This window comes from Channa argus, chromosome 14 (genome assembly GCF_033026475.1).
Source record: "Channa argus isolate prfri chromosome 14, Channa argus male v1.0, whole genome shotgun sequence".
NCBI lineage: Eukaryota > Metazoa > Chordata > Actinopteri > Anabantiformes > Channidae > Channa > Channa argus.
In genome coordinates, this window is record NC_090210.1 from 10,856,345 (window position 1) to 10,877,278 (window position 20,934).

At 38.2% G+C, this 20,934-nt stretch overlaps 4 protein-coding genes and 1 long non-coding RNA gene across 11 annotated transcripts; 3 read left to right on the top strand and 2 right to left on the bottom strand.

The window, feature by feature from the left end:
- On the bottom strand, nucleotides 1–6,731 carry LOC137098681 (interleukin-5 receptor subunit alpha-like). Of its 3 annotated transcripts, XM_067475184.1 has the most exons (11): nucleotides 6,649–6,731; nucleotides 4,872–4,930; nucleotides 4,271–4,341; nucleotides 3,641–3,693; nucleotides 2,845–2,999; nucleotides 2,560–2,732; nucleotides 1,809–1,942; nucleotides 1,523–1,664; nucleotides 1,237–1,342; nucleotides 542–623; nucleotides 1–414 (listed from the first exon to the last, which is right to left on the bottom strand). In XM_067475184.1, exons 3-11 carry the CDS (start codon nucleotides 4,332–4,334, stop codon nucleotides 328–330), a joined length of 996 nt encoding a protein of 331 aa, XP_067331285.1. In that variant the 5' UTR covers nucleotides 4,335–4,341; nucleotides 4,872–4,930; nucleotides 6,649–6,731; the 3' UTR covers nucleotides 1–327. The 3 variants fall into 3 exon arrangements, with proteins under 3 accessions (XP_067331285.1, XP_067331286.1, XP_067331287.1); XM_067475185.1 differs by lacking the exons at nucleotides 4,872–4,930; nucleotides 6,649–6,731 and having other exon boundaries at nucleotides 2,845–2,913; nucleotides 4,271–4,347; XM_067475186.1 differs by lacking the exons at nucleotides 2,845–2,999; nucleotides 4,872–4,930; nucleotides 6,649–6,731 and having other exon boundaries at nucleotides 4,271–4,347.
- Nucleotides 5,443–9,476, top strand: LOC137098678 (caspase-3-like). Of its 2 annotated transcripts, none has more exons than XM_067475179.1 (6): nucleotides 5,443–5,849; nucleotides 7,190–7,536; nucleotides 7,633–7,667; nucleotides 7,893–7,989; nucleotides 8,084–8,633; nucleotides 8,776–9,476. In XM_067475179.1, exons 2-6 carry the CDS (start codon nucleotides 7,197–7,199, stop codon nucleotides 8,927–8,929), a joined length of 1,176 nt encoding a protein of 391 aa, XP_067331280.1. In that variant the 5' UTR covers nucleotides 5,443–5,849; nucleotides 7,190–7,196; the 3' UTR covers nucleotides 8,930–9,476. The 2 variants fall into 2 exon arrangements, with proteins under 2 accessions (XP_067331280.1, XP_067331279.1); XM_067475178.1 differs by having other exon boundaries at nucleotides 5,446–5,849; nucleotides 7,884–7,989.
- A 129-nt stretch (nucleotides 9,477–9,605) lies between these two features.
- catip (ciliogenesis associated TTC17 interacting protein) lies at nucleotides 9,606–12,889 on the top strand. Of its 2 annotated transcripts, XM_067475180.1 has the most exons (9): nucleotides 9,606–10,028; nucleotides 10,183–10,368; nucleotides 10,476–10,531; nucleotides 10,615–10,701; nucleotides 11,000–11,167; nucleotides 11,522–11,646; nucleotides 12,196–12,272; nucleotides 12,358–12,425; nucleotides 12,547–12,889. In XM_067475180.1, exons 1-9 carry the CDS (start codon nucleotides 9,923–9,925, stop codon nucleotides 12,727–12,729), a joined length of 1,056 nt encoding a protein of 351 aa, XP_067331281.1. In that variant the 5' UTR covers nucleotides 9,606–9,922; the 3' UTR covers nucleotides 12,730–12,889. The 2 variants fall into 2 exon arrangements, with proteins under 2 accessions (XP_067331281.1, XP_067331282.1); XM_067475181.1 differs by lacking the exons at nucleotides 10,476–10,531; nucleotides 10,615–10,701 and having other exon boundaries at nucleotides 10,183–10,397.
- Nucleotides 10,240–11,072, bottom strand: LOC137098684 (uncharacterized). Its single transcript, XR_010910631.1, has 3 exons — nucleotides 10,983–11,072; nucleotides 10,567–10,690; nucleotides 10,240–10,348 (listed from the first exon to the last, which is right to left on the bottom strand). It is a non-coding gene; the product is annotated as an uncharacterized lncRNA (long non-coding RNA).
- A 206-nt stretch (nucleotides 12,890–13,095) lies between the features above and the next one.
- Nucleotides 13,096–20,735, top strand: casp8 (caspase 8, apoptosis-related cysteine peptidase). 3 transcript variants are annotated; one of them, XM_067475176.1, is made up of 13 exons: nucleotides 13,097–13,288; nucleotides 13,723–13,775; nucleotides 14,274–14,431; nucleotides 14,740–14,915; nucleotides 15,057–15,162; nucleotides 16,389–16,518; nucleotides 18,089–18,126; nucleotides 18,206–18,269; nucleotides 18,446–18,507; nucleotides 18,625–18,736; nucleotides 18,914–19,041; nucleotides 19,446–19,840; nucleotides 20,005–20,735. In XM_067475176.1, the coding sequence occupies exons 3-13, from the start codon at nucleotides 14,324–14,326 to the stop codon at nucleotides 20,144–20,146; spliced, it is 1,461 nt and encodes a 486-aa protein (XP_067331277.1). In that variant the 5' UTR covers nucleotides 13,097–13,288; nucleotides 13,723–13,775; nucleotides 14,274–14,323; the 3' UTR covers nucleotides 20,147–20,735. The 3 variants fall into 3 exon arrangements, with proteins under 3 accessions (XP_067331278.1, XP_067331277.1, XP_067331276.1); XM_067475177.1 differs by lacking the exon at nucleotides 13,723–13,775 and having other exon boundaries at nucleotides 13,096–13,288; nucleotides 18,959–19,041; XM_067475175.1 differs by lacking the exon at nucleotides 13,723–13,775.
- The last annotated feature ends 199 nt before the right edge of the window (nucleotides 20,736–20,934 follow it).

A 20,934-nucleotide genomic window follows, 5' to 3' on the forward strand; every position in this document is an offset into this window, starting at 1 on the left:
TATTTTATATACTTTTATTAGCATGCTTTGCTGTGTGTATTGTTGCAATTTTGCAACATTTTAGCAACATTTATTCAACTGTATTACTGTACAACATCAAAATATGAACACATTTCAATGGTTTCCATATGCAAATAGATGTAAATTTATTATAAAATAAACAAAAAAAGACATTACACATCAAAATGCCAAAACACGCAGTTACATGCTTTGCAAGCCTTTAATACATGAAAGGAAATACTGCTTAAAAATGCAATTGGAAGTTCATGGAGTTTGACGTCATTTAAGGAATGCTTCGAATTTGAATGAATCCTCCCTGTGTGGCTATTAAAATGTCTTTTCTGCATTTTCCTTTGTGTCCTCCACCTCTGTTATCTCCTCCTCAACCTTAGCTGGTTGGGCAAGATGAACGAACTAAAAAAAGGCAAAGCACACAAAGCAAGACTTTTACCCTTTTTATTCACAAGTCTTTGTAGTTGGGTGTGGTTGAGTAAGATGTGTGATATGACTGCATATATGCACAGTATGTATGTGTACTTACACTGGATGGGTCATTTCTTTCCAAGAAGTATATGTACTTGGGTGGTGGGCATGGAATTGGAGGAAACAGAAGTTCAGACACCCTGAAACACACACATCACAAAATCAGCCACAAGTAAAAATATCTAAACACATTTTAAACATATCCTGCTGCCAGCTACATTGGAATAAATGATACATTTTACTTGCACTGCATCTTTTTCAGTTGACATAATCAGTTGACAAAAGTCAGACTGCCAAAACCAAAATAGGAATATAAATCCATCCTTCCTTCAGCTGTATTTGCATTTTTTTATTTTGAAAAGTCCAGGGGGTTTCTGACAACAACTTAAGGAACTTTACAGTAGATGCTGTGTGGTGACTTTTCAGAAAACACTTCCACCTCCCATGCACTTCTCTTACTTCTCCTTTCCACACTCCTTTCTGCATCCTCTTTTGTCTCTCTTCTTCATCACTTAGGCTGATGTCTAGGTTAACTCTGTCTGACACTGGTCAGATACAGGTTTAAAGGAGAGGATAGAGTTTTTACACATCAGATTAAAAACAACTCACTGAAGTATGTAACTCAAAAAAAAGGTGTGAAAAGACATAGGAAGTCTGTGAGGAGATGTGTGCATGTGTAAATAGTTGCATGAGAATGTGTGCTTCACGCATCAGTCAACCAGTTAGTCATTCAACAAGCGACGCAAATAGTACCTCTGATGGCGCACTAAGAGCAGCACAGCCAGGAGGATCATGGGTACACCAAGTGAAATTGAGATGATCACCAGTGTGTTGAGTTTGAAACGCGACTGGTCCAACCCTACAGACACATGGGAGGATCATTCTAAAGGTTACTGCATTCAATCATAATAACATGAAATATGACATAGTGTATTCAGGCTGCCAGGCACCAGGCAGTCAACTAATGGGTGGACAGACAACAAGGCACCTGTGTCTGGTTACAACTAGTTTTAATAACTTGAGAAACATAAGCACTTACAGACAGTGTGACTCCAGTCACTCCACACATGTGATAGAAAGCATTCTTTATTCTTCCGAGCCCTTATCCTTACACTATAGGTGCGAGTGGGATCATTCAGATCTTTATAAAACAGCTTTGCGGTCACATTTTTGGGTTCTTCCTGTTTGAAAAGATTCATCAGTTGTCAACTCAGGTTTGCATATTGGATTTTATTTAAACTACTGCTGTGTAAAATAAAACAAACCACAGTACGTACTGTTACAGTAACAGGCATCATTTATCAAAATCCATGTATAAACTGTACCTGGTCACCCAGGTCAAGCTGGTATTCAAAGCATTGTGGGTTTGTGGTTGTTCGACTACCAGGCAAACTCCACGTCACCATCAGGTATTTATCTTTGACTGATGCAGAGATGTTTGATGGTGGAGACAGGACCTCTGTGACACACACATTCACAAAAAAGTCACATAATTGATTATTCATTCACTCTGCTGTCCACTCTTTATACCTACAGCTTAAACTTAGCCTTAGCCTTCAGCCTACTGAAACAATTTATATGCCAGCTAACTAACAAAAGGCCAGTCAGTCCAAAATATGCTAGAATCCCAGCCCCCTTGATATCAAACTATATGAGATGACATCTATGGTTGGCTTTGTCACTGTGTTTGTCTGTTCATCACTGTGGCCCAGACTGAAATATGTCAACCACTATTTTGAGCTAACATTTATGATACCCGGGATCCTTGATATCCACTGACCTTATCATGGTGTGGGAGGCAGAAATTCTCTTTCCACGCGAAACCCACACAATTTTATTTCTACCACATGCTTACAAGTAGCAATAAAACAATAACTTTTTGCACAACTGACACAACCTAAAAATATAATATATGTGGTATATTTGTGGAGTTACCATAGACAAACAGAATTTAATGACCCACTATTGAGAGCCAAGTGAAAAGACTAACTGAAGTGCTACCTGGTGCATTGTTTAAACACTGGATGTCATTAAAGACCATGTGTAGTATTATCATTTGCAACAAGAGTGTATTACCTAATAACTCCATCTCATACATGTAGGTGTAGGAAGTCCATTTGTCGTGCAGAGACATGTTAAACTCGAGGATGACAGACTTGAATTCCGCATGCAGATTCCAATATTTAAATCCGACTCCATCCTTAGATGCAATATTCCAATAGTCAGCTCTGGTGTTACCATTACAAACACTGGATGAACAGAAACAGAAAGACATACAAACTCAAAATATAATTCACCATATCTGTATCTGTAAATATTTACTTTACTTTTACTGTTTTGTAATTTGAAAATGATGAATACTTGATATGGACAGAAAGCTGCGCATCCTTCTCTAAAGTTTGGAATGACCAGGAGCAGTTCAGTAAACCTCTTGGGTAAAGAAGGCAGGAAAAGGTTTCATTTACATCATTTTTGTCTACATACTCCATTTGCCCTGAAGAACTCAGGATGTTGAGCTAAAATTGTTTCACAAATATAGAGAACAGAAAACAGAATTCAAACATTAAATCTGTATTCAATGAACCAGCTTTTATTGTGTTGTATTAGTTAGAGATTACATAAATGACATAGATTACATATATTACATATGACTGTAGTACATATAGGCTATATGCACATATATGCACGTCTTACTTTTGTAAACTGTATATTTTACTTTTGTAAATTATTTAAGTGTGTTGTGACTTGTATGCATGTGTTGGAGTGGAGCACTACAGAGACAGGAAGAATATAAAAGGGTCATTATAACCCGTGGCATTACATTTGCCAGAACATTCCCAGAATCAGACAATAAGCCCTGAAGGAAAACAGGATGTTGGGTGAAGTTATGGTGAGATGTGAGCAGAGGAGATAAAGGTCCCTGAAATCTGTTGATATGAGGGAGAAAGTCCGTAGACGAACTATCTCCTGTTCTCTGGGTGTAGTTCTGGCTCCTCAAACACATACATTTCTCAGTAGAGAAAAGGTAAATCTGTACCCTGCCTAATATCAATTACAAGAATAAATGCTGAGTTAAACTGTATTGATTTTTCTTTGGTTTAATCTTTTCCACCACATTGTCTATATTTGAGAGCTAAAAGAACATTCTGATTCTCACTTCATCTGGATTCATATCCTCCTGACAAACATCTGAACTGTTGTCCTCTGTCCCTGTTGAAAGAGAAAGTATAGATCTAGAGTTATAGATATATATAGCATTAGAGTTGCACAGTTATGAATAAATTGATTTTACATATATTGGAAGATGATTTTATCCACAGATACAAACATATGCACAGATAAACTTGTGGTTCAGTGTTTTGCTCAAGGACACTTTAACATGTGGACTGGTTTGAACTACTGACGCCAACACTGCGTCTACAGACAACCTGCTCTACCTCCCACCTCCAATTCTAAACAAACACAGTAACATCTATTTCTGTGTGAGCTTCAACTAAAAGCCAAAATTAAAATGAAATTAAAACACATCACTGTTTTGCAGCACACCAAGCTTAATCCATCATCTGTTTTGATATTCTGCTATCATCTTGGTGGTGGGAGTGCTGGTTTTCATAAATACTTCATACAAGGAACACAAAAACTGTCACACCACCCTGATGAAAGTAAGATAACCCAAATACAGTTGACTAAGAAGACACTGTGAACTGTAGAAGAATAATTTTATAGCCATCATCATCTATAAAATCATATTGTGTGTGAGTAGTCTATAATGTAAAAAGTCACTCACCACACTGAGAGGCCCAAAGACTCAGAAAAATCGGCCAAACGGGATGGACAGTAAATAGTTTCATAGCCAGCCTAATGTTTCACACACAAACACACACACATACACACAAAGACAGAAATAGAAAAAAGTACATTACATTACATCAACAAACACTGAACATACCGTGTTGAATGACATACTTTAGCAGGAGACTTTTAGTGCATACTTTGTAATTTCCTGACTTTTCATACTTCCCCTTTTTTATTGTTGCCTACATATACAGGTTGGGTTCTAGTAAGAGTGGATATATAATCAAAAAACAAACAGACTTCCTCATGTGAACATCACATTTAGTTGTAGATTAAGTTTTAACACCGTACACATGTCCCGTTCCTACAAAAACAATTCCAATCTCTTAACAAAGACCAAAGTAAGAAAGAAATTATCAGTGTTTTTTTACACACTCACTTAAAGCTACTACTTTCTCTTAACTATATTAAATGGACATAGCCATGAATTATTATCTACAATAGTTTTGTAGCTTTATAATGTACTACTAAATATGCCATATATTATAATACTACGCACGTTACTGTAAATGACATTAACACGATGGCATTACCTCCTGCTGTCCCTCCAGCTTCACGCTGACTGCGGTTTTCACTCACAGAGGGCACACTTCTGGGGAAAAAAGAAGCAGTACGTCACATACTGTACAGAGCTTCAGGAAACTGTGACTTTCTTTCTGTTTCTTTTTTTCTCACTCTCTCATAACTACAGCACTGACTCACAACATTTTGAAGACCCTGTACTTTTTAGTTACCAAATCAAGAATGTTGACTTGATAACTTTTTCAAAAACGTTGTCAAACCCTTTAACAGTTTAAAATAAAGTAGGTACACGTTAACAATTTTTAACTAAATGAGTTATTTTTTTTGTTCAAACTGAAACAACACTAGACCATCAGAGAGGGACAGCCAAGTTCTCGCCATGTATTAATCAATTGTCTTATGTCTTCTGATATATGTGTTGAACCATTCCTATTAAATCGATGAAGTATCCATTTGTATTTATCTGGATGTTAAGTCATTGAGCTTCTTTCTTTTTTGTTGGTAGCGTTTCACTAAAACATTTCAAGTAACGTTCGCTCCTCCAGTCACCCAAGAAATCCAGTAAATTCCAGTACTTTCCTATTAAAGTTTGTCCTAGTTTGTCCACTCTGGTAAGGTCTTGCTTAGACCCTAGAGCTCAGGAGTTTTCTTCAGGAAGAAGTCATCACACAATTTAAAGGTACATCACTATTCTTCCGCTAGGCGGCCTCAGGCACTTATGTGTTGACGTTGCCTCGTCTTCCTGAAAACTACTTGTGTAGTAGTTTTTCTCGAGCAATTGTGCCACAACGGGAAATCTGCCTACCTGAACGATGACAGCAGAGCATATGCGGAAGCAGAAAATTAAAAACAAATAGCTAACGCACACTCTGCAATTACCGTCCCCACATTTTCTCAGCTACGAACTAGCGCCTTTTTTTTTTGTCCACCTGTTTTTTTAGAACGAAAGTAGCCACACGGACGGACTGACTGGCGCTCCAGAGTTCGAAGTAAGAAGCAAACTTTTGTGTTATTACCGCTGTATTGCACCGTTTGCTGCTAAGTGTCGTGGAAGCGCAGTAGTTCACGTCAGACACATAAAGGTTTTGGCTTGGATAAAAGCGGACTGGGTAGTTTGCAGGACATGATGGGTAAATGTAACATTCAGTAATGGGATGATGAAACCTTATAAAACTTTATTTTTGCCAAAGACAGATTTGGGGGTAAAATAATCCTTCGTAGTCATGTGATTTTATTCATTCGATACACGCTCTGGTACGATATGTACCAGATAGTGGGCTTCAATTGGGCAAATTATCTGCGTATTATCTGCTTGTGCCCAAGATCTCAAGAAACTTTAAGTACAGCTAGTGAACCCTCTTCATCTGGAGTGAGCACTGGATTGAAGTTACAGTCTTGAAACCAAGCCCTTAGTCGCCTACCTTTTGTCTTGAAAAAGAGAAAACTATATTAGAATACACCTCTAATAACGCACAAATCCATCCTTTGTGTAGCTTGTTCAATCATGTTTCTGAATACAGATTCTTCTTCATAGTGGTTTATCGCTGTGAACCACTACTTTTACCAGAGAAGAGTCTTTAAGGCAGGGGTTTCCCACACTTTTTTGGCTTTCGACCTACTTATAAAATGATCAAGTCAAAATGATCTACCTACTATAAAAATACAAAACATGTATTTATTTATTAATATATTGAGAATTCTTTATATGCACAATATATGTTGGTGTAGCTTGCATAACTACATGAACCCATATTGCACAATACAACTCTGTACATTTTTTGTCATTACCTTACTCTGATGACTTGCACTGAATAGAATCAACCAGGGATGCATAGTCGGGAGGCTATCTCGCTAGCTTGCTAGAGCTTTGCAGCCCTTGGCGCCGTTGTATTCATGCGCATGCGCGGTGAGCCATGTTTCAGGAAAAAAAAAATCTCGTGTCAGACTGGCTTCCCTGTAAGTCAATCAAGTGACAAATTACATAGTGAGGACGGTTGATCGGCCAAGTATTTAAAGTGAAATACTTGGTCACGGTGACAGCTGGATTCAGGTTGAAGTTTGCATTAGCCATAGTGTAATTTAAATGCCTCAAATTGGGCACCCACTTTTCCAAATACACTCACTATTGTATCTGCTATTAGAAACTCTTTTCCTTAACCTCACAAGTTGCCTATAAAATCAGTAACTATATTATAATATGTGCCAAACATTGGGTCTACAATGCAAACCTGCAAATTAAAGAAAAATCTGATTTTACTGTTTGAATTTGGATTACTGTGCTGTGAGTTACACAAACCTGCAATGATCTGCTTCTTCACATCTCTGTCAGGTTCACCATGTCAGCAAAAGACACAGTGAGAAACAATAAAACAAAAATTTTGGAAATTTTGTGTGGAGACCGCAGCCTAATCCTCAACAAAGTACATGAGAAAAACCTGATAACCGGACGTGAGTACCAAAACCTTAAGATCATCTATGGGAAAGATGAGGAAGGACACGTCACTGAGCTTGTCGATAAGATCATGACTAAAGGAGAGAACACCTGCCAATACTTCCTGACCCTCCTGCAAACTGATGAGGACATTAAATCAACCTTCCCAGAACTTAAGAACATACAACTGAATCACAACCAGCTCTTACCTAAGCCTGTCCAAGCTTCTTCATGGGACATCAGGGGTACTTTCATTTACACGCAGCCATTTTTAATAAAGAAATGTTGTGCAAAATTGTATATTATGCCATATAATTCAGTTTAACCCCTGATTTCCTTAGATGATAATTCACCAGAGTGCAAGAGACAAAAGAAGGTGAGGACTTTCATTCAGGTAGCAGAATATATGTCACAATGTATGAGTCAGTATTTTTAAATGGCTTTGTTAAAGAGCTACAAGAAGGGTTTTAAATGCTTTGTTATATACTTTGGAGACACATATCTTTTAAAATGCAAATGTTACAGATAATTACGTTACTTTTTTAGTAAAAGTCTTTGTGTGTTTCTATTCTGTTGTTTCCATTGTTTTGAGGATGAGCAGTATAGGTTGAACAGCCAGCCTGTTGGCCTCTGTGTCATCATAAACAATGAGAACTTTAAAGATGGCAATGTGAGAAATGGAACCAACAAAGATACTCGTATGTTAGAGAATTCACATATTCACTATTGTCCTACTGTATTTGCTGGCAGGTGAAGCTTCATTTTTGTATTTTTTAATAACATTTCTTGCAGAAAGTTTGTCAGAGGTGTTCAGTGGGCTGGGGTTCAGAGTGCTGATGTGTAAAGACCAAACCAAGGACCAGATGGATCGAGCACTGAAATATTTTGCTTCCCTGAGCGGTGACCTCTCTCAGCTGCAGGAGTTTAATGTAAAAGAGTGGTCTCATACTGAATTCACTGAACTTCAGCAGCCTCTTCAGCACGGTGATGCCTTCATTTGCTGTATTCTCAGTCATGGAAAAAAGGGTGTAGTCTTTGGGATTGACTGGCAGCCTCTCTGCATTAAACAAATAACTAGGAATTTCAAGGCGACTGACCAATCCCCCCTGACTGGCAAGCCGAAAGTGTTCCTAATTCAGGCTTGCCAAGGAGACAAGACACAGCATGGGGTGATACTTACAGATGTTGAGGCTGATGATTCTTCTTTACCGTCGATCCCTGAGGAAGGGGATTTTCTGGTTGCTTATGCCACTGTTGAAGATCATGCAGCATTTAGACACAAAACAGATGGGAGCTGGTTTGTTCAGTCTTTGTGTCAGCAGCTACAGAGGCACTGTCCAAGGTAAATTTGAAACACAGAATTGTATGTTTAGTTAGTTTTGTTCCTTAAAATATATTATACATATATTATGTATACTTTAATGGATCATAATCTGTGCCAGGGAAAGACAGTAATGTATTTTGAACAATGGATATTGTTTTAGGGGTGAAGACATCACCACCATCCTCCACCGTGTGAACAATGAAGTTGGCCAGAAAGAGGGGTCCAGTCAAGTGGGTGCAGCAAAGCAGATGCCTGAAGTTAGGTTCACCCTGAGGAAGAAACTTGTTTTATCACCACAAAGCAACTACAGTTAAATCACCAGAAATCATGCAAACTTTCCAAACTTTATGTCTTGATTAATAATGTTTACATTTATCAGGAGAACATTTTTCTTACTACGTTGAACCATTACTTTTTATACTGTCACAGGTATGCATAAAACAATAAACTTATTTTTTTATAAGAACAATAATTGAAAACTGATGGTTCCAAGACGTGGGGGTTACAAAGGTCAGGTTTTTAGAACCTAGCAAAGTTTATAGCTAGAATTATTTTTTAAATAGAACCACTAAATGCTGAATTTGGATGATATGTATGTACAAATGATATTACGTACTAACATGCCATTTTTTACATGCCTTTAAACAACCTCCATGAAATGCTTACACATGGTTCCAAATTCTGCAGCAAAGCACCAAACATGACACGATTTAGCTTTAGTATGGTTTTAAGATGTTGCTGTTTTTTGCTTTTAATTTTTGCTGTATTTTTGTGTCTTTCATTTCACTGCTGTTATTTTAATTAGTTCATAACGTCCTGCTCTTGAAATGTGCTACACCAATAAAATGTACTACATGTTTACATTATTATAATTTTTAATTTTATTAATAATTTTGGTTTTAAATGATCAAGTCTGCTTATGCCATTATTTTAATTTAGTCAACACTATGCTATTTTTTACCTAAAACATTTTACTTTGTATCTCATAAGTTTTGGCTCCTTTCAATCATAATGTAGAACGTTGACGTTACGGTAGCTTGCGTCCACATTCGGCTGCGCAGATACAACCGTCCTTGCGGTACAGTGGCGTCGTTGCCATGACAAACGGATTCGTCCGTGTTCTTTTCCGTATCAAAAGAGAGGCTGTACACAGAAGTCCAGAAAAATGCTGCTTACCATATAAATGAAAAAAAAAACAACCAACTATCGATAAAAAAACAAATGTATTGTAACGCAATTTCCACCTCGGAAGGGCCTTACATACTTATTTACTACCAGAAAGATCTTCAATAGAAGAGCAACCAACCATGGAAATCCAGTTACATGACGAGTCTCCTGCGTGGACTGAAGGACTCGAGCCCCGTGAGGAATTGAAAGCCTCTGACGTAGCTCTCACATTCATGTCCAACATCGGTGGGTGAATCTCTTTGACAGTCTTCTGAGATGTCAGAGATATCCGCTTTTCACACATGAGAATTAGCACCTGATTTTGGCACGTGGTGAGCTGTTGACTACCACGCAGGCGAAATTGACAAAGAAGTTGTTAATTTCGTGTTAATTTTTTCAGAGCCTGCAGAGCTACAAAAGTGTGTGTTTCCCGACTCTCTGGTGACTCTGTCAGAGTGCGGCACAGACCTGGGTACGTTCAGAGTGACGGTGGAGTTTGCCAGGAGAGACCAGCAGCCCTGTCTTCTGCTGCAAGCTCAGAGCCACGGAGCCATTGATGAGTCCCCCTGTGGAACAACAGTGACAGGTCAGGAGAAGCAATGGTTTCCCACACAGGTTGATATGCACTGTTTTGTCTTCTACCATTTGTTAATATGTGTTTTCATATCTTTACCAATTTATTAACAATTTAAGCTTACTTAAATTCTGAGCTGGAGGTGCTAGAGGAAGACTATCATGAGTATATCAAAGTAAGTCATTGCAGTATTCACGTTAGCAGTGTCACCTTCCCCAGTGCAATTTGGTCTTATGTCACATCTTTCTGTTTATATAGCTTGAAGGCCATGCTTGGAACAAGAGGTGTCACATGGTGCAGCTGGATGGGCAGATGGTGATAGATAAAGTTACCACTGTAGGAGAGGTGAGAGAAAAAAAATGATTTGTAGAGTGAGAGACAACCGTCTGTAAACAAGACAAAACAGCCCCACAGTTCTAGCAGCCACAGCCCCAGCGAAAGAAGTAAAAAAATGGCTTTTGTCATGATTAACCACAACTAAGGGTTACATATGCAATTTTGTAAATTTGTTTACTACATATATGTTAATCCATTCAATGATTTGATTCAGAGTCATTTATCTGGTTACATGACATCATTAAAATTATTTTTTGCAGATGTCAGCAAATCTGGTGTTGTTGTAATACTTTTTGGGTGTGTGCAGGAGGTGACGAAAAAGAGTGTGTCTTATCCCATGTCCGTCCTAAGAGGACTGGTAACAGAGGGTTCCAACTTGCTGCTGATGCGTCTGATCGCTCTGGGGAAGGCGATGCCAGAAAACATGACCTTCATCACCTTTGACGAGGGACTGCACATTGTCCACACCACTTTTGTAAGTAATTATTTCTGTGTAAGACATATTGGTAAATCAATGACTTATATGATGAGGGATTGCCTGTACCTCATATTTTCAAATGTATAAATGTTTTTATAAGTCAAAGGACATCATTGGGTTGTTATTACCTGTAACATCGGTTAAACAAGCCACTCATATTTAATCCAGTGATGGGTCAAACATGAACAAACCTATTGGTGAATTTGACCCAGCAGGATAGGTTAAATAACTAACCAAACAATGGTTAGCTTTGTCCCTATCTGACCCATCACTGGGTTACACAAATAGCCCAAGTTGGGTTATTTTCAACCCAACCTTTTTTAGAGTGTCTGACTCTCTATCTGTGGTCAGAGTGAACTGGGTCTGAATCTGCTGGAAGTTGGATGTAAAACCATGGAGGTATTTGGGGTGGAAAGAATTGTTCACTCCGTTGAGGGCAAACCCACTACCTGGCAGTGCTACTTCCTGAATGATGGGTAAGTCTAATGACTATGCTGTATTTCTCTAGATTCTTGCATATTTTTAGACAGTTCACTGTCACCACTATGGACAGGACTGTATTTAGGGCTGTATAATACATTATTAAAATGTTCTTCTACCTTCATTTCCAAAAGCAATAATAACAATATATTACAATGGGTGCAGAATTTCTGACAGGCTGAAAATGTATTGAAAGCCACAGAGTATTAATATTTAATATCAAGAGATGGCTGCAAAATTAAACAGCAAAGAAAACACATAATTTTAACTACACAATAATGCACCATATTAAAAAGGTTTTCCCATGTATTGTAACTGTTTTTAAGCTTGAAGCTGTTGCCTGTAAAGCCATTGCATAAGATACTTGATATACTGCATGAAAATCTTGTAAACGGATAAGAGAGAGCATGGTAAAGATAGAGAGCCAAAAGTTGTTTCTGTGAGTTATTTTTCATGTGCAACAAGTGCATGTATTTATGAGTAAATATATGCATGTTTTGCAAATTACTTATTAAATTAATTTGTTGCCTGGTTTATCTGATCAGGCACTTGGCTAGCAGAGTGCAGGTGGGATCACCTATCACCATGAGGTGTTTGCAGTTGCCATCACAGCAAGAAATAGGTAATCATTCTCATACCTAAAAATTCATCCACTACAAACACTAGATATTGTGTCAGTGATGTTTTTATGTCTGTTTGCATGTCAGGTTTTGAGAAGATCCCTCATTTATGGGAAGAAGACATGGAGATGCGCTCAAAATTCCTCGACAGAAAGGTAAAAATTGGTTATTATTTGACTCAGTTTTTCAGAATTACTTTACATAAGGAAAAATGTTTACTTCCCACCTGTCTATTTTTTTTATCAGAATATGAATGTGTTTTTGACTTTTTGCCAGGAGGAGCTGAAGGCAGATCATGCTTCTTACCTAAGACAGCATCCAGAAATCCGTGCTCTCATATCTGACTTCCTGCAATTCTTGCTACTGAGGAAACCACAGGATGTGTTCCAGTTTACCAGAGAGTACTTTCTCCCTTTTGCCTCCCGCCAAACTTATGAGCTAAGCTTGAAAGACCGGTAACTGTAAAAGCACAGTCAGGGGGAGATCTCATCATCTAACTTCCTGTTAACCGACGTATAGAAACTGCATTTCTCACTGTTAAAGACAGCATCGTGGAGAATAACTCACCTAAACTGTGTGATCCTATCAAAAAGTTACCTGAATAAAATGTTTTCAAACATCCGCTTGTTCCGACTTCAAATTAAAAGTGTAACTGTTATAAAACAAGACAATTTTGTTACGTTGTAGATCAAGCTGAGGCTGGAGTAGATTGGTTTTTGGTATTGTCGCGTAGGCCAAACCTAAATAAAAATTATTCAAGACAATTAAATTGGTATGAATCCTAAACCTGGATTGTCTGTGGCGTATTTAAAGGCGGAAGTTTATCGCTATTTCCGCCGAAAGTGAAACGTATAGTTTAGAAATGCCTGTTTACAGACGATGGTTCGAGTGAGCGGAGAAGTTACATCAAGTTACAAGAGAATTCATTTTTGCTGTTAAAACACTAACATAAAGAAGACTAACATTTCCTCTCTTTTTCGGACGCAAGTTGTCACTGACAATCTATGAGTCAGCATCGGTAAGTCGGTTACACAGGAGTGAAGCCGCCTGGGGTTATATGTTAGCTCAATTCAGTGTAACTCAGTACGACTATTTTACATTATGTGTTATATAAAGTTAGCTAAGTGATGACACAATGATGCTGTAGGACCACTTGAGATTGTGTAAAACATTTTAAATGCGCAATTTCCATTTCGTGAAGTGAAGCAAAAGTTGGCAGGTTCGCAGACAAAATTAGCTGCGTCATCGCGTTACGTTCCTGTGGATTTTACCAAGGAAAGTCCGAAATATCATCTTACACCATTACTGTAAATGTCATCTAGCAACAATGTATTTAATTAAAAGTTCACTTTCACAATCATCACGAGTTTGTCTAACAATTAACATTGTAAGCTAGTTCTAAATATTAAACTTAACATTGGGACACCCTACACTTTCCTTACTGGACTTTAGGTGGAAGAAGGAAAGTAACTCAGATACAAACTGGGGCCTGTACACAAGATGCTGTAAGTGTAATGTAAAAACTAATAATATAAGACTGATTGATTTTATGTTAATTTCTGATATGTTTAGTACTTATAGTGTTAGTTGATATTTCTGTAATATTTTTGTAACTGTATTGTGCAGTTTTTAGTAGTGGAATGAAGGGATTTTTCATAAAGGCAGTTTTCCACGGATCACGGGGTCAGTGGTTCTATTCCCAGTCCCGGCTATATGTCTAAGTATCTCTAGGCAAGAAACTGAACCCCCAACAGCTCTTTCCCATCCCCAGCTATGCAGTGCAGGTCCAAGCCTGGTAGAAATTGGGGATGGTTGTGTCAGGAAGGGCATAAAGGGTGTAAAAACTGCTAAATCAACAGACAATGATCGGCTGTGGCGACCCTGAACTCCCGGGATAAGCCCAAAGGACAAAAAATTTTGCATGTATAGTGTCTGGTGTTTTGTGTACTCATTCTGTGATATTTTTATTATTATGATGCCTCCCTTATTTTTGCTTCTGATAGTCCTGACCTGTAGAAAGTGTTGAGCTCGGCACCAGACCCGTGGAACTGAGATGGATAGGGTGAAGCTGTCCCACATAGATGAGGAGTTGGAGTCCACTGAGGTGGCAGCACTTTGCTTTTTGTGTCGTGATGTTGTCCAAAAGAAACGCCTGGAGGGGGTGAGTACTACAAAACATATTTTAACTTTTTTAGTTACTTACTTTACTTACTTAATTTCTTACTTTTTAAATTTTTAACACTATAAAAAGGTATTTTGTTATTTAACCTTTTAATTACATCCACACCTCTTAAGATTCCTAATGAAAGAATCAGTGATTAATTGTATAAAGGTTTTTCAAAGCACATAAATACTTTGTTGTATGTATTTACTAGACATAATTTCTCTCCAGTTACAGACATTCTTTGTTTCCCCTCATTTCTTTCTCAAACATTTGAAAACCATTGTTTGTGGCTTTTTTTAATACAGGTTCAGGATGCAAAAGATCTCTTCTTGAGACTAGAAGAAAGAGGTTTACTTGATAATTCCAACTTCCTTTCTCAGTTGCTTAACACTATCCGTCGAGCAGATCTCCTCACCCTTCTAGAGACGGACAGCAGGACACCAGTGGAAAATGATGCCAGTCCAACCCTGTCAGCATACAGGTAAAAACTTTGAAAATATTTGCTAACTGAAAAAGACAATAATTCAACGCAGATAAAGTACAGTAAATTTTAATTCAGTATATTTTTAATTTCTGTTGTTTATCCCTTTCCTTTTTGTTGATGTTCTGTTTCTCCTCTTAGGGTGATGCTGTACAAAGTATATGAAGACATGACTATGGAGAATTTTGAAAAAATGAAGTTTCTTTTGAGCAACAAGTTGGGCAAAAAATGCGTAGAGACAAGCAATGTAAGAACACAACCTCCAACCTTTCCTGCATTTTGGAAATCAACTTGCCACACCCACAAATACATCTCATTCACTAAGTCTTTATACATAACTTTAAGAACTAAGCCCATAGTTAATTTCTTTATTGTTGCTAACATATCTTGCGGTAGCATAATGAACCAATCCCTGTGCGTGCTGCGCCAAATGAAGCAGCATAGTGCACGCCCACTGTTGAGCCGGCCAAAAGTTGCAACTCTATCGCTCTCACAGGCAGACAGTGGGACAGCAGAAAGGAAAAAAAGGGGGTGGGGGTGGGGGGGTGGGGGTACTCAATGACTCCCCTAAGGGTATAGGATAGCGAGACAAGAAAAACTAACCTTCCCTAGAGTGGGCCATCTGGGGGCCAGATAGCACTGAACTACAGAGTAAGGGGTATGAAATGTCTCAAAGATAGAACTGGACAAAAGAGCAAGTGGAAGATCATGATGCCACCACTGGCATAATCAGCTCGGGAGCGTAATGGAGCCTGCAAATTATGCAGGAAACCTACTCTGTAAGAGCGAGGCGCACATTCTGCTCTCAAGCCCAGGCAGCGGTGGTGAAGGTTACCTGGCTCAGTGCTTGAGTTTAAATAGAAAGGTGTAATTTCTGCCATTCCACATCAAATAACTAATTTGTAAAATGTTAAAATGTATAAATAGAAACATTTGGAAAAGCATTTATCACATCACATTTTGAGATATTAAGCTCTTTTTTAAGTTTGGTTACAGTTAAATTGTATTCTTTTAATTTCACTATGGGTTGTAGTTTGATTATATCAGCTACACATAAAAACCTATGTTGTAGTTTCCCTCTAGTGGCTATATTTTGACATCCTCATCTTTCATCAACAGTGGTTGCCATCATTTATCTTCTCAATACAACCTTCCCATTTAACATAAAATTGTGATTTATTTATATAAACTATTTATTTATTGTTAACATACCTTTGCTAGGTTGGCATAGTGTACAGTTAGCTATTTACATATTTTATTATTTGACCTGCAGCCACTTTGCCACAAAAAGTCACAAATGATAAGTAACATTGCATTTTGCATTGTTGAAAAGTGAACATGAGATAAATAATTATTAACATTGCATTGTGCATGCTTAATGTTTAGTAAATCTAAAAATCTTTTTTTAATGCCAGATTTGATATGTAAAACTTCTTCATAAAGACACAAGAACATCTTTTGTCTTCTTTACAGACATCACTTGATTTGTTTGCTGAAATGGAAAAGACCGGTCTACTGTCAAAAACAAATCTTTATGAGCTGCAAAATGTGCTGCAAGAGTTTGATCAACAGTTGGCATCAGTTGTACAAAACTACATAGATGGTAAGATTGACACCAGCTACAAGCACACATATTGTACCTACACCAGTCCAATGAAGTAATGGCCAAGCATCACGCAAATATGAAGGCTTATTTTGTCTTTCTGTCTCTTTCTTTTACTTGAGCAGACACTCAAAAACAAAAAACAAAAGAAAATTACAACATTTGAAATGTACTTCTTTTGGTAATGTTAAAGTTTATCAAGCTAGCATCCATTGGTAAACCATGCTAACGTAGCCGAAATGTGATGTCACATTACCCATGCAGTTAAGTTAACCTAACCGCAATATTCGCAAACATAAGCAAGATCAGTTACTGTGTGTGACTATTTTGGGGCCATTATGTCTTTCCTTTGCATCACTATTATTTCTTCCCATAATGCCACAACCATACCCCTCAGGTCATGTGCATCAAAATAAAACTTTGCAAAACAACTTTTACATACATACTTTTTTTAACCAAACATCAATCAATTTCTATTTACCGCGATGAACTTAATAATTCATACAGTATATCTTCTTCTTTTTTTATTTTCGGCTGTTCCCTTTTAGGGGTCATCACGGCGAATAATTTGGCTCCATCTAACCCTTTTCTCTGCATCCTTTCTCTCGCACCAACTAACTTCATGTCCTCTCTCACTACATCCATAAATCTCCTCTTTGGTCTTCTTCTAGATCTCCTGCCTGGCAGCTCCAACTCAGCATCCTTCTACCGATATATTCACTTTCTCTCCTCTGAACATGTCCAAACCACCTCAATCTGGCCTCTCTGATTTTATCTCCAAAACATCTAACATGAACTGTCCCTCTGATGGACTCAATCCGGATCCTGTCCATCCTCATCACTCTTAAACAGAACATCAACATCTTAAACTCTGCTACCTCCAGCTCTGCCTCCTCTCTTTTCTTCAGTGCCACTGTCTCTAAGCCGAACAACATTGCTTGTCTCACCACTGTCTTGAACACATTTCCTTTCATTCTCGCTGATACTCTTTTATGGCAAAACACACCTGACACTTTCCTGCCTGTCAGGCTGTCCATCACCAGACCAAACAAGAAGGGGCTCAGACCCGATCTTTAAAGGAGACCCGCCTGCACCTTGAACTCCTCTGTCACACCTACAGCACACCTCACCACGGTCTTACAGCTTTCATACATGACCTGCACCAATATAACATACTTCTCTGCCTCTCCCGACTTCCTCATACAATACCACAGCTCCTCTCGCTTCACCCTGTCATACGCTTTCTCTAAACCTACAAAGACAAAATGCAACTCCCTATGACCTTCTCTGTACTTCTCCATTAACATCCTCAAAGCAAATACTGCATCTGTTGTTCTCTTTCTAGGCATGAAACCATCTTGCTGCTCACAAATGCTCACCTCTCCTCCTGGCCTAGCTTCCATTACTCTCTCCAATAACTTAATTGTATAGCTCATCAGCTTTATTCCTCTGTGTAATCATTCATATATAACAGACATAAATAAAATTTCAATGAAACATGGCTCTCAGTTACACACGTACTTTAAATGTTGTTCCTTTTAAACTCAATGGGTGATTGGTTTCTTTGCAGTGGGAACCCGTCAGGAGCATGTCACTATGGATTTCCAGGTAGGTGTTTAAATGTTTTTTGTTTGTTTTTTCCAGTGAGTTGGTTACCAATGCCATTAACCCTGTTGCCTTCCCACAGAGACTCAACCCCAGACATCAACCAGCACCACCTTACCTATCGATATCTGAGACTCAGCCCGGCAGTGAGTGTCTTCCACTGAATTGTATTTAATTAATTTGTAATTACTCCTATTCATATTTTAATAATAATCAGTATAGCTTTAGAACCTGTTAATTACTGCTATTAATATTAACCTAATGCCACTTTTATAATATAGACATATAAGGGATTTACATTTCTGTTGTTTGTGTTCTCCAGATGGAAGGAGGGTTTACTCTGATGCAGAATCCCTCAGACAGTCCCCCTCTCTTCCCGAAGAGGTAACTTCACACAAACACATTTTATTCATTGATGAATTAATTCATTCATTGAAACACTCATATTTCAGAACATTAGTGTTTATAATTTGTTTGCGATTGTTTTCTTGTGCCCTGTAGGCAGACTACTACCCTCTGAATCATAATCCTCGTGGTTGGTGTGTGGTTATCAACAATGAAAAGTTCACTGGGTTATTTCTTAAAGATCGAAGAGGAACTGACCATGATGAGAGTATGTACACTGATTTAAGTTTTTCCTCTTAGCTACTAGACCTGGCACCAATCAGGATTGAGGATGTTTAAAGTTAATAATTGTCATATATAACGTGAAGCACAATAAAGACAAATTGAACAGTGTTCTTTAATTAATTAACTTATTTTGTGTTTATTTATTTTTTATGTGACACAGGGGCTCTGTCCTCACTGTTCTCTCGTCTTGGCTTTGAAATGAAAGTATACAACAACCTGACTGCAGATGAAATGCGATCTACACTAGGAGAGCTGAGCACAAATAATTTTATGAACCACGATGCCTTGGTGAGGGATGTTACACCCTTGAAAGGATAGTCTGATATTTTAAAATTACACTGGTTTTGCTTTATTGCCAGGAGTTAGAGGAGTGGTTCATGTCTGTACAGTAATGTACAGTAATTTGTCATGTTTAGAGGGTACAACATGGATATATGGATGGAATCAGACCTACCTGTTCACAGACTGTTCTAAGCTATAGTCAGCTGGTGGTTTTGGCTTCATGTGCACAATAACAGAAATGAATCTTGACAGTTCACAATGGTTCTGTCAAATAGATTTTTTTAAATGCAGAGTTGTTTGATTAATCATTAGTTTTTGCTAAATTCAGCTTAATTTCATTGTGGCTGTTTGGAACTAAAAGTTAAACAATGTAGCTTAAACCTAAACAGTGTGTCTGCCTCTAACCTTAGGTGGTATGTGTGTTATCCCATGGAGAGAAGGGGTGTGTCTATGGGACTGATGAGCAGCGGCTGCCCCTGGCAGAACTGACAAAGCCCTTCACAAGTGGGAGAGCCCCCACCTTGGCAGGGAAGCCCAAACTTTTCTTCATTCAGGCGTGCCAGGGAAATGACTATGAGAGAGGATTCATACCGACTCCCCTGATGCCAAGGCAGGAGGAGAATGGGGACAAGCAAAGCTATTTTGAGGAAGATGCAGGCCAGATCCCTATTGAGAGAGTCCCTTCGAATGCAGACTTCCTGCTGGGCATGGCCACTGTGCCAGAATACATGTCATTTCGACATACTTCCAAAGGCTCCATCTACATCCAGGAGCTGTGCAAGCAGCTGGAAAAATCCGCTCAAAGGTGAGAATGGCCTTTTTTGATTTGTTTGTGCTAGTTAATGAATGGATGCTTTTGATGTTTTCAAACGTGTCTGCTGTGTTGTTCATGTGATACAGTAATTAAACATACCTACAGCTCTGGAAGATTATCATTTGAAATGTGCTTCTTATTTTTTTTCTGTGCAGCTCAGAGAATGACGATATACTCACTATACTGACGCGTGTCAACAGAGAGGTCAGCAGACGAGAAGATCTAAATAGCTACAAACAAATGCCAGAGCCAAAATACACTCTTACCAAGAAGCTTGTCTTGAAATATGTGATATGACTGTGACATGCACATTGGCCCAATTTCCATATCCACAAGTGTATGTAGGTGTTTGAATGACTCTGATTATGTGATTTTACTTTATCTGGTCCAGTGGGGTGATGAATTTGAATGTCATTGTCTTTGTAGTTGTTCTGAGACGCTATTGCCTGTTTATCATAATAAGAAAAAAAGATCATGGCAAAAAATATATTTTTCTTAGAAAATGATAATTTTGATATATAATGTGTGAAAAAAGTCATCATTTGGAATTTTCAGTATCGCAATGCAGGTATTACAGACCACAACAAAGCAGCTTGATTTAAATCTGTAATGAATGTCTTCACTTATTTTATAAAACTTTTAGTAGAACAGTGGTCATACTTAGCCATGGGCTTCCAGAGTCCAGTCTTGAATATTACATAGGCAGTATGGGATGAGCTGGACAGTGAAAGAGCACCTGTCAAGCCTGTGTCAAGAACGTTGTATAATACATCTGCCTGTAAAGCTGCCTTGATCTGTGGTTTTATATAATGGGATTTGTGTATATTTTTTGGATATATCATAATAAAGATTATATATCTTAATAAAAAAAATAAGGTTATGCAAAGGTTATGATGGCCTAATACTTTTTGCACAGTGCTGTATATCTATATACCTGCTCTCACTGGGAAGTTTCCAGTGCTGTAAAAACACAACATGGCACTTGAGCGTTTGCGTATTGTTGTAATGCACCTTTAACATGAGCCCTGCCTGTTGAAAATGAGTCAGCTAAGTCTGGCGGGCCTTGTCTCTCTCAAACACACGTC

Coding starts and splice junctions, on each gene's coding strand:
- LOC137098681 (XM_067475184.1), bottom strand. CDS start 4,334: ATGAAACTATTTACTGTCCATCCCGTTTGGCCGATTTTTCTGAGTCTT. Junction 1,343..1,522: donor TGACTGGAGTCACACTGTCT/GTAAGTGCTTAT, acceptor ATGTGTCTGTAG/GGTTGGACCAGTCGCGTTTC. Junction 415..541: donor AAAGAAATGACCCATCCAGT/GTAAGTACACAT, acceptor GCCTTTTTTTAG/TTCGTTCATCTTGCCCAACC.
- LOC137098678 (XM_067475178.1), top strand. CDS start 7,197: ATGTCAGCAAAAGACACAGTGAGAAACAATAAAACAAAAATTTTGGAA. Junction 7,668..7,883: donor AGTGCAAGAGACAAAAGAAG/GTGAGGACTTTC, acceptor CATTGTTTTGAG/GATGAGCAGTATAGGTTGAA. Junction 8,634..8,775: donor CTACAGAGGCACTGTCCAAG/GTAAATTTGAAA, acceptor ATATTGTTTTAG/GGGTGAAGACATCACCACCA.
- catip (XM_067475180.1), top strand. CDS start 9,923: ATGGAAATCCAGTTACATGACGAGTCTCCTGCGTGGACTGAAGGACTC. Junction 12,273..12,357: donor GCCATCACAGCAAGAAATAG/GTAATCATTCTC, acceptor TTTGCATGTCAG/GTTTTGAGAAGATCCCTCAT. Junction 12,426..12,546: donor CAAAATTCCTCGACAGAAAG/GTAAAAATTGGT, acceptor ACTTTTTGCCAG/GAGGAGCTGAAGGCAGATCA.
- casp8 (XM_067475176.1), top strand. CDS start 14,324: ATGGATAGGGTGAAGCTGTCCCACATAGATGAGGAGTTGGAGTCCACT. Junction 18,508..18,624: donor CCCCCTCTCTTCCCGAAGAG/GTAACTTCACAC, acceptor TGTGCCCTGTAG/GCAGACTACTACCCTCTGAA. Junction 18,737..18,913: donor AGGAACTGACCATGATGAGA/GTATGTACACTG, acceptor TATGTGACACAG/GGGCTCTGTCCTCACTGTTC.